Below are 11,599 nucleotides of genomic sequence, written 5' to 3'. Positions count from 1 at the left end.
GGTCTCCATGCAAATCAGGTTGTTGTTACAGATGTGAAAATGATCTGGTTTGTTGTGTTGAGAAACATCATGTGTGTTCATGTACCGTGTACTCACAACTAAGGGGGTTAAACTAACCTATAAAGCTATGCTTAGTGACATATGAGTAAAGAATGAATTATTTTCTCAGCCTGTAATGACAATGAACAGTGTGTTCACATATTAACAGGTTTACCTGTTTAACTGGCCGTATTAAGGGTAAAGTAGGAGGGGTGTTTTCCCCCCGGTTCCCTGGGGACTTCTTCACCCTCCTCTCAGACATGTTGTTACAATATATTGTGTCACTGTGTGGTGGGATACGATGTAACCCTTAGCTTGATTGCTGGGGTTGTGCTAGAACTGCTTGAGGAACTGTATTTTCCTAAAAGAAAAGATTGTTTGGTCACTTTTCGTGTGTGCTTAGCAAGGCCTGTGGCCGATACTAATCGAGAATTATGTATTCTCTCATTATGAAAAACGGCGTTCCTCTGTAGAGTGTTTTTGCCATTTTTTGTAGGTGATAATGGGTTGTGTGTGTCGTGTGACCTACAACTGGGTTGGGTTGGCCACAGAAGCACATGTGTAAGTCTGGTACCGGGGCTCTTAAGGGGGCCCTCTCTATTCTGTGTTTTTTCCTTAGTAAAAATCAGAAAGCAGGTTAGCACATGCGCTGTGTGAAGCTGTTAGACGCTTCATGGAGCTGACTATGACTGTGTCATACTCTTTTTTTGTCATTACATCGTATCATGGGTGTGGGGTCGTAAAGGGGTGAACTGGTAATCATTTTCTCCCCTTCTTTGATGGGCAGGGGTTAAAACCTCCTGCCCTTCAAGGTTCCTGTCACGTTGCTGTTCGGCACGTTACAGGGTAAGAGGGGGGGGAGGGAGTTTCCTGGTCCCACGCCCTGGAATATTGGGCGTGTGCACCGCAGAAATTCCCCCGCCATAGAGTACGTCACTGTGCGCGTCTCTGTTGGTAGGACTTCCGTGAGCTGTTCGGGTCCATATGATGGATCTGTTTCGGGGAGTGGTCAGGGCTCCTCCTCACGAAGCTCCTATTCGGGCCTTCTGTGAGTTAGGACTCTCCTTCCATGTGAGGGAGCCTCCTCAGAGTGCAGAGCCTCCTCCTCAGATTGTCAAGGTGAGTAGAACTTCAAAAAGAAGTCCTGCTCTATTGTGTGTGTATTCGATTCAATTCGATTATTGAGTGTGTATGGGTTCAGTGCCTCCTCCCCGGAGAGCCCTAAAACCAAAATTTTACATGGCTCAAGGTTGCAATATATTCTTTTCAATCTGTACAGCTCGCGTGGGAATTCTCTCTGGGGATTTCCGTCTCCTCCCTATGGGAGGGTGGTGGGATGTAAAAATGTAAGAATATGTTACCCCCGGCTGTGTAGACTGGGATACATGCTGTTGGTGCTTCCTTCTTTTCTATTAAAAAAAGTTGGAGTTAGGAAGCATCACACCCCTCTTGTCGTTCCCCTGGGCGCCTTGGGGATTCAATGACGGGTCTAAATAGCCTGTTCATTAGGGGCGGCTACGTGGCGTAGTGGGCAAGGCGCTCGCCACGAATGCGGAGACGCTGGGCTCGCCTGTTCGAGCCCAGCACTCCACATTGCTTTCAATTTAGCTGGTCGTTCATACTAATACACATTGGCCGTATTAGGGGGTGGGAAACTGATGGGTGGGGATCGGGCGTTGTGGACAGCGACTCCTACAGGTCGGTTGGTGCGCCTGCGCAGTAGCATCAGGAAGTGTCGGGGGCAGCGTGAGCCTCCCACGCGTTACTCCTCGCCACAGAGATCGAGCTGCGCAGGTGAAAAGATGCGACTGCTGTTACCTCAAGTACCGGAGGGAACTTGTGCTATGTATGACTTAGTCCACATTGCAGCCGGCTTGTGGGAGGCAAGAAACAGCGTTCGTGACAGGGGAGGGTTGGATTGGATGATACGAAATTGGGATGGGAGAAAATACAGAAAATGGGAGAAAAAGTGGATAAAAAAAAAAATAGCCTGTTCATTGATGTGGTTGTGTCCCGACGCACGCATAGTGCTAGCTCGGGGTGTTCTGTTGAAGATCAGGCGAATGACTGGCACGCCTTGGTTGCTTGAGGTTAAAACAGCGTTTTTATAAAGCAACTAGGATGGAGGTTTTTCCTCTTCCGACGACCTGTGTTGGTTGTCGACGGATTCTCGTTCATATCTGGGGGTCTCACGCCCTGAACGTCTGGGTGGCGCCTTCTTTTCATGTTTAAGATCAACACGCATATCTTGCTCTTCTCCTGGAGTAGGCATGTCGGCGTGGTTAGGGCACGGGACTGGTTCTGGTCACGCTGGTCCGGATCAGTTAAACCCGTTGTCCGCCGGGGATGCAGATCTGCTGTTCTGGTACCCTGAGGGACTTGGGCTTTTTTCAGGGGGAAAATGCCAGGTCGGTCCGGGTGTCACAGGGTTAAGCGCTATGGAGACCCTGGTTGGGTACATTTTGTACTCTGCACTGTCGTAATGGCTTATGGCCATGCCAACCTGTACACGCTCGATCTCGTCAGATCTCGGCCGCTACGCAGGTTGGTCCTGGTTAGTACTTGGTTGGGAGACCGCCTGGGAATACCAAGTACGGTGTGCTTGGGGCTGGTTCTCCATTATTTTCGCTCCTCTCTCACGCATGGCGAAGAGGGGCCTGTTGGGGTGGTATTTGACCTCCTCTGGTGACCCTGTGCTTCCCGTATCGCCGGGCCCGGTCCGAAGTAATGTTTCGTCGACCCGTAGGCCTGGGATAACCCTTTTTTGAAAACTGAAACACTTGTACTGCGGTATAGCCAGTGTGTACCCGCAGGTGTGTTTGAGTTTTTTCTTGAGGGGTTATAGGAACAACCACCGCATTGTGTAACGACAAGGTGGTTGATTCCCTGGTGTGTTGGAGCAGTGTCAACTCCCGGGTTACCCGGTTGAGGGTGCCCCTGCACGTTCATGACGTCTGCCAATCATGTCAGCCTTCTCTGCCTCAACCCCTCTGGGTGGGTTTTTTTTAAATGGAGGCTTGGTCATGCAACAACGCCAGCATACGCCCCTTCCGCCGGGGGGGCTGTTCTCAGCTAACTCCTTTGGCGCCTGTCTCGTCCGCAGTGCTCCAGGCTCAGGTTACAGCCTGTTGCCTGGTTTTCCCCGGTGCGCTGCCTGCTTCCGTTGGTTAACCTTTTTTGTGTGCTTACGGCCATGCTGACTGCCTGTTCTGCAGGGTCAGTGTGCCAGGCGGTGTGCTATTGGGGGGAAAGGGCCCGCTCTTGGAGGGGCCTTATCCGAATACGCTGGCGATGTGGGGGCGGTGTCACTAAGTGTGACCCCTTGTGGGGTCTTGATGCCTGGCGTCATTGACCTCTCCAGGCCCCCGTTTTCCAGGGGATCCAGTCCCTTCAGTGGGTCTGGGTCTTCCTTCGTGCTCCGCTGCTACGGCCTTGCCACGGGGTTGGGTTTGCTCTTGACCCCGTGATTTCTGGGGGCAGTAACGAGGTTGTTCCCTCCGTTCGTTCCCGGGTGGCATGCGGGTTGTGCGTGTGTGTAGTCGTGGGGTCAGGCCACGGTCTGCTCACCCTGTGCGTTGAGTTGCTTGAGTGCCTCTTCGCACGGTCGGGTCCGTCGCCCTCCCGGGAACCTCCAATAGGGGGGGTGCCCTCCATTAGGGGGGGTCGGGGGGGCTCGGTCCTCCCTGATCTGATGGTTGTGGGGGGCCTCAGCGGGGTGTATTTGTCGGCCGAGGGCTCTCGCTCGGCCTCCCTTGTGCAGTAGTGATGCCGAGCGGAGCCCATTACGATACAGAACGATAGGTTATGACTATAACCAAGTTCTGTTAGTAATGGTGACGCTCGGCATCAGACGCCGCTGCTGCCCTTGATCTCACCTTGTGGTGAAAGCTTGGGAAGGAGGCGAGTATGTGGCCCCACCCCTGCTTATGTAGGTAAGCTGATAGGGGTGTGGCCAGACGAATGCTGGGATGTAAAGGTACATTTGTGGAATTTTTATTCAGTGCGCGTGCACGAGCGAGGTACAGTGCAGTAGTGATGCCGAGCGTCACCATTACTAACAGAACTTGGTTATAGTCATAACCTAACGATAATAGGCATACAGGAAGTTTGGTATAATTGATCACCAATATTGGGGTCATGACAGTTAATGGTTAACCAAGATGGTTTCAGTATGTAAAGTGTGTGCATTAAAAACTGGCCAATATTCCATTTTATTAGTATTGATACCTTTAGAATAATTGCCTGATGTATTTTCTATGAGTTGAGTGACTGGAGTAGTAGTGTGTGTGTCAAATTATAGTTGTCCAGTATATGTTTTGTATACCTCTTTTACATAGATTACTACAATCTTCAATAATTATACATATATTGCTTTGAAACCTAACGATAATCTTTGAGAGACCAAATAATTTCAAAGATACATTTTAGAAAGATAGTAAAACATGCTTGACATTCCTTGCATTTTCTGATATTAAACGTAATCTTAATTAAAGGGGACATGCATTGCTATTCCTAGCACTACTTGGGCAACTTTACACAATTCCTGTGAGTCTATTGAAGACATCTGTAAGTTTTTTTTCTCCAAAAAATGCATTGTTTTATATTTCTAATCAAGTACTCAAAACCATCATTTTTCAGCCTCAAGATTTCAGGCTGTTATGGCCTGGCTCCGCCCATAAGCACTTTGAGTGACAGTCAGTCCACACAGTCTGCGACTGGTAGACAGAGAGAGAGAGAGAGAGAGAGAGAGAGAGGGGGGGTGGGAGAGAGAGAGAGAGGGGGGGTGGGAGAGTTAGAGAGAGAGAGAAAAAAAAGACAGGCCGTTATTGATAAGGCCCCCTCTCCCTCCCTCCCTCTCTCTTCCTTTCCTTTTTTTTTTTCACTCTCTCCCTCTCCCGTTCGGGGGTGTGTGCCGCGTGGCAGGCCCCCCCCCCCAAGTGCTCCCGAATGGGGGGGAGACCTGCGCGCGGAGTGTTTGCACAGTGGTCTCTCTCTCCGTCTCTCCCCCTCCGTCTCTCCCTCTCTCTCTGTCTCTCCCTCCCTCTCTCTCCCTCTCTATCTCTCTCTCCCTCCAGAGTGCATGCAGAGGTGGGTTTCACTCTGCCGCAGTATGAGGAAGTGGTTTCCACTCGCTGTGTAGTCAGTCTAGGTAGATTGTGGGCGGGCATTAGCTACAACCACAGAGCCAATCACATCACTGTCCGCTACCCAGAGCCCGAGTGACGTCACGACATGGCTCAAATCAGGATGGCCTAATTTACTGGAGCAGGAAATGGTCTGAGCTGAATCAGAGCAATCCGCCAATATGGTACTGACAGCCTTGTGTAAACGTACCCTACAAGGCTCTCTGAGAAGTAATGTAAAAATTGCAACATATATTATCACTTCCATAACAACAGACGTAGACTTCACAGGTCGTTGGGGTCTCTAGGCTACGTCTGATCAGACAAGCCACAAGAGCCACCACGACTCAACTCAAGAGGGAGGGGTCACCAGATATCTCCCCGTTGTCGTGCGTTCGTTCGCTCCTACAATCTGTCACATAACACATTACTGACCCGACGAGGACCGACCGAACACACCATCAGCCCCGGTCCGCATGAGGACCTGGGAGGCCAGCTGACGCTACACCGGAGAGAAGACCCGGCCGTTCGCTATCTTTTGATATTGGTAGCGCGGTCAGACAGTCTCAAGGGAAAAACAGCCCCTAGCAACGCAGCGAGTAGACACAGCAGAATGATGGCACGAGAGGACACGCACATCATGTTTACACAAGCACACACCTGGGGTCCGTCGGTGTTTCGGGCACACAATTTTTTTACTATGGAACCGGTGGTTCCGGAAATCCCATGTTAGGCGATTGAAAGCGGATCGAGAATTTTTTTTCAGAAGTATCACTCCGCATGACGCTACATGGGCTATATAAGAGCTGTTGGAGTGAGAGAATAACCTTTTGCCAATTTTATCCAGAGCGGGCACTCTATAAACAAAAATTCGCCCAGCAAATAAGTTCTTTCACACAGTTTCTAACGACGTAAGTAAGTACATTGTCTACGTAATTGTTGGTAAAATTATAGCATTTTTACATTTCTATGACGGTCTATAGTGCTTCCGTGATGTTTTTGCAACGTTTTTGGTAATGTTTTCACTTATCAAAAGCCAGTTTGGAAAATCGCCAGGCTGTGGTGATTTTTTACCCAGAACGTGGGCCGCCTGACTCGGCATTCAACATGAGGTCTGCTACCCCAGCCATGCTAATGTTGGCTACGGCCGGCTAATAAAAGCTAGCACAAGAAACGACGACCAAAGTATGGTTTATAGTGTATTTTTAGCCACCTTATAGCATTTGTACATTTGTATGATAGACTGTAATGCTCCCGTGAGGTTTGTCTGGACGTTTTAGTAATGCTTTTCATTATAAAAACATATTTCTAAAAGTCCGGAAGTGGATGAAAATGGCCGGGATTATCCTTGAGCTAGCGATCTTTGCAGATGCATAATTTATGTATTTATTTAGCGAATTAAATATTTTCAAATGTTTATGAAACATAATGTTAGTTTATTCATAACTGGGCCTTATTCGATATATAATATATTTCATTGTATCGGCCCAGATCGGACAAAATAGGCCAATGGATGTGCGAGATGTGCGGTTCAAGATGCAGAGGGAGTAGTACAAGCTAGCACGATCCAGGCTGAGATCCAGGCTGCCTCCAGGTTGACTCTGCCTACGTCATGCCTCCATATATACGGCAGAGGACATGGAGGAAGACAAGGCTCTAGGAAGAAAACGGGGTAAGTTTGAAGAAACATTTCAACGCACACATTAAATTATTTTATGAATTAATATGTAATATGTAAAAAAGATTTTTTTAATAATATTTCATCACTAATTCATTCATAACTTTTGAACAATAGATGCGATTTCTAATCTGTCAGCTGTTCTATATTGCCAACTAGATTGTCTACATTCCATAGTCTCATTTTCCTTATACCAAGTAAGGAAAGTGCTTGAAAATTCATTTTTATCTTCCAAGTTCAATTTCAACAAGTTCAAGTTCATATGAATAATAATGATGATAATCATAGACATATTTTATATCATTGGAAAGCCCTAGTTGTTAGCTTCAAAATGATACCAAATATGAGGTACTTTGAAATACCCACTAACTAAATAATCCATCACAAACCCATGAAGGTCAAGCTCAGAATATGGATGGAACCATAGGAGTAAAATGAATGGGTAATGCCGAACGCCTTCTCAACTTTATTGCCAAATATGATTTTATATTTAGTCAAAAAGGAAACATTACTCCCACATTCGTATCACCACGATTGCCCCGGTGTGCTGAGCGGAGCGGTGCTCTTTGTGCTGCTGGTCGAGAGATAGTCGCTCTTTCCCTTGGATGGGGTGGTAAAGCTCTCTGGAAGCCTGGAGGTGTATCCGACGCTTCGTTGGATTACAAGTCGCCGCTACCCACTCTATGGACAAGGCAAAAATGCCATCATAAGGGGGGGGGGGGGGGGGCTTTGAGGAGAGGAACCTTCCTCACCTCCTCCAGGCCAGGGATGACTGCTCTGGCCACAGATGCGTGTGAAACATTGTGGCTAGGGTCATCGCCTTCCCAGAGGCTACAGCCTACACTGTTAAGTGCAGTGTAGCCCCGGAGGCCCGGGCAAGGGTCTCAGCATCTCGGAGATCCAAGACCGCATTGCCCACCACCACCTTTGAAAAATACAATGTATCACTGGACGCACCTCTTCTCTCTGATAAATACGTCCAATGACACACATGCGCAGCGGTGGCATTGGCTTTATCCGCCAACCCGCCACTTTACGCGCCCGTTTACCTATAGGTAAAAGCTTCTGATCAGAGCGCACATCATCTCGGACAAAAGACAGAGGCGAGCGGCTTATCTAAAGCCCCCAGACCCAGCTTCACACCTGTGCCGGTTTAAGGACAGGTAGGGCTCTTTTCAGTTTTTATTTTTAGTTAAAAACTCCTCACATTTGACACAATCTCATGGTGACATAAGGGTCAAATGCACAGTAGCGCAGCGGAGATTGCGCTCGTCACCAATGCAAGAGACTCCGGTATCGAATCCCAGTCTCAGCATTGCCTTCGGCTTGGGCCGGCCGTCGTACTGGCTCATTTGGCAGAGTCAGTGGGTGGAAGTCGATGGGTGGGGATTGGACGTTGTGGACAGCGACCCCTACAGGTCGGTTGGGAGACACCTGCACAGCAGAGACAGGAAATGGCGGGGGTAGTGTGAGCCTCCCATGCGTTGCACCTCGCCAATGAGAGTCCGCGCTGGCAGGCGAAAAGATGTGACAGGCTGCCTCCTCGTGTGCCGGAGGGAACACGTGATGCAAGGCTTCTATCCTCTCTACAACCGACCAGTGGGGAGCATAGTCGAGCAACGTTCAAGACAGGGGAGGGGAGAATTGGATACACGAAATTGGGATGGGAGAAAAATAGAAAATAAGGAGAAAAAGTGGATTAAAAAAAATGCACAGTAGCGCCTGATCAGTAGCCCTACACAAAGTTTTGGTATTGTGACAACACTAGTCATTCATTCATTCATTCATTCATAGAGTACCACCTGTGGAGAGAGAGGTTTGTCGTCGAGACTATTTTCCTCACAATGGAGATGGCTTCTCTCATCAGAGGCTGTACATGGAGGGCACTAAATATTCTCACAGCCGCTGCTTTTAGTGAAATATGGGACATCAACAGCAGGGTTTTAAGAATGCAAGTAGAAAAGGGGTCCTACTAATCACCATAAAGTACCACAAAGTACGCTAGAAATACCCCAAAGTGCCTGGAAATATACCACAAAGTGTCCCCAAATATACCCTAAATAATACCACAAAGTATCACAAAATACCCCACAGAACCTCAAAGTGCCCCAAAGTATATCCCCAAAGTACCACAAAATACCTCAAATGAAAAACTAAAATGTGCACATTTCCCGGAAATATTTCTTATTCTGTTAATCATACCAGCATGGATGCTCGCCAACATTTACCCGAAAGCACACCATTCTATTCTGTGCTCTTTCATGGTTGTGTCACCAACTGTCCAGTAGAGCAGTGGTTCCCAAAGTCGGGGTCGCGACCCAAAGGTGGGCCGCGAGCAGCCACGGGTGGGCCGCGAGCAGCCACGGGTGGGCCGCGAGATGATTTAAAAAAAATAATTTTTTTTTTTTTTTTTTGTCAGGCCACTGAACTTAGAAGCAGGCCAGGACAGTGTTTCTAGTTGTATTCTAAAATTCTATTATATTGTATTCTAAAATGTGACTATATGGTTTTATATTAACTTAATAAATAAACAAAAACGAAAAATCTACTTATTTCAACGAACATTTCAAACTAAATAACAGATTATGCACATAAAACGCTGAAAACAACCGAAGCAACAATAGTATTTTAATGAGGCTATTATTATTATCATTATTATTTTGCAACAAGTTAGCCCTCTCATAAATAGCACATATAAATGAATAACTAACTTGAACTAACTTAATAGGATTGAAGTGATATTTGGCTTAAAAAATCGGTCACCTAAAAAAAAAAAAAAAAAAGCCTGACGATGTCCATTGGGCCGCGGCTCTCTGACGCCTTATTTTCTGGGCCCTGGCCTGAAAAGTTTGGGAACCCCTGCAGTAGAGGACAGAAAAAGAAACTGCTGCTATTTGCTAAAGCTAGCTACTTCTTTTTTGGGAGCAATTTGTGGTTCAGTGTCTTGCCCAAGGACACAACAGAAGGAGCTGGGATTCAAACCACTGACCAAACCATTGAACTGATCATTAGTTGACCTGCTCTATCTCTGAGCCAGTATTTTGTGGTACATTGATTGAGGTATACTTTGAGGTACTCTGATGTTCTTTGGGGTATTTTGTGATACTTTGTGGTATTTTAGGGTATACTTTGGGGTATTTTGGGGTCTTTTGGTACTTTGGTATACTTTGAGGTACTTTGGGGTACTTTGTGGTACTTTATGGTAGGACCCTAGAAGGGTGATATTTCAGTCGCCTTTGTTATGAATGTTTAAGGAGGGTGAGTGTAACGGATGGTACCACGAAGCGCAGTCACAAAGGACTTCAGATGTTGTGAAGTGACTGGGGTGAGTAGCGGTACTATGGGTTAAACTCTCTCATCCTCAAAAGACACATAGACACGTTACAAAGCAGTGAATTCACCTCTTGGTATAGCGGTCGCCCGCGGCGTGGAAGACCCGGGTTCAAAACTCCCTCGGGGGATCGAGGTTTAAGGTGATGATGTCACAACTGTTACACTTATACCACTGGCCAGTCTGGTTTACTACCAAGTATATTTATACCTATTTGGTGAATGGACTGCATTTATATAGTACTTTTATCCAAAGCGCTTTACAATTTATGCCTCACATTCACACAGACAGCAGAGGCAACCATGCTGATCGGTAGCAGTTAGGGGGTTAAGTGTCTTGCTCAAGGACACTTTGACATGCTACCGAGTAGCTGGATTCAAATCAGAATTGAACCAGGAATATTGCGACTACCAGACGACCAATCTACCTCCTGAGCCACTGTTGCCCCCTATTTATACCTGTATCACTGTATATCATAATTATACTGTACATACATCAATTTAGCATATATTACCAGTAGCTTGTTATATATATATCACTTAATCACTTGTACACTATATATTGTTAATGCGGTTTACCATTACATTTGCACTCTGGTTAATGCCAACACATGTTCATTGTACTGTACAATGCCAATACATTTGAATCTGAATACATTGAATTTGAATACATTTTATCCAAAGCGACTTACAAATTGTGTACACGTCAGCAGGAGGGGTACACCTCTGGCGGCTAAGGGTAAGTGGTATTGTTCGTCTAGCAGTGCCAGTAGTAGTATAGACATAATTAGCGTAGTAGTAGTATAGGCATAGTAGTATAGACAAGTACAGTACATCATAGTAAAAGACAGTAAGAAGGTTTTTATTTACATTTGTCCTTTTTTCTATTTTATTCAGATATTGATTAAAAAAGTGTGTTTTTAGTCGACCATGGAAAATTGGGCGGGATTCAGCTGTCCTGACTGCAGTGGGAAGGTCATTCCACCACTGTGGAGCTGGGACAGAGAATAGCCTGCTTCGTTTGAAGCAGCATGTGTGAGGCAGTGTCTCCGGGGACATGGGTATCAATAAAAAAAATTATGAAATAGGCTAAATAATATAAAATAAAAACACATGTAAATACACATCATACAGTATAAATCATTGATCATCAAACATGATTGTATCCGGGTGCACAGTATCAATATGAAGTCATGTTGAGTGTTTATGGCGTAAAAATACTGCAGTGACATCTTTTAGCTAAATATCTTTTTCTGCTTCTCAGCGATTTCCATCGGTGACATGTCCTCTGGGCTGACGTCCAGGTAGAGAGGCTGCCTGACATGCTTCCAAATGGTGAGACAAACCCTTGCGACAAACAGGGTGCAGGCTAGAGCCAACAGAGCAGCTACAGACAGGAAAACACAGATAAAACAAAGATGTACAATGA

At 46.5% G+C, this 11,599-nt stretch overlaps 1 protein-coding gene across 4 annotated transcripts in view; it reads right to left on the bottom strand.

Annotated features, from left to right (window-relative positions):
* Positions 1 to 11,017: 11,017 nt before the first annotated feature.
* LOC311238174 (uncharacterized protein) overlaps positions 11,018 to 11,599 on the bottom strand; it is a 39,865-nt gene continuing 39,283 nt past the window's right edge. For all 4 annotated transcript variants that reach the window (XM_084326188.1, XM_084326190.1, XM_084326187.1 and 1 more), the window contains one exon: positions 11,018 to 11,557. In XM_084326188.1, coding sequence (XP_084182314.1) covers positions 11,406 to 11,557 — 152 coding nt within the window. In that variant the 3' untranslated portion in view covers positions 11,018 to 11,405. The remainder of the gene's footprint in view (positions 11,558 to 11,599) is intronic.

This window comes from Notolepis coatsorum (assembly GCF_963971535.1).
Source record: "Notolepis coatsorum genome assembly, chromosome: 12".
Lineage (NCBI taxonomy): Eukaryota > Metazoa > Chordata > Actinopteri > Aulopiformes > Paralepididae > Notolepis > Notolepis coatsorum.
Note: the sequence above shows the minus strand (reverse complement) of the source record. Positions and strands in the feature narration are given on the sequence as shown.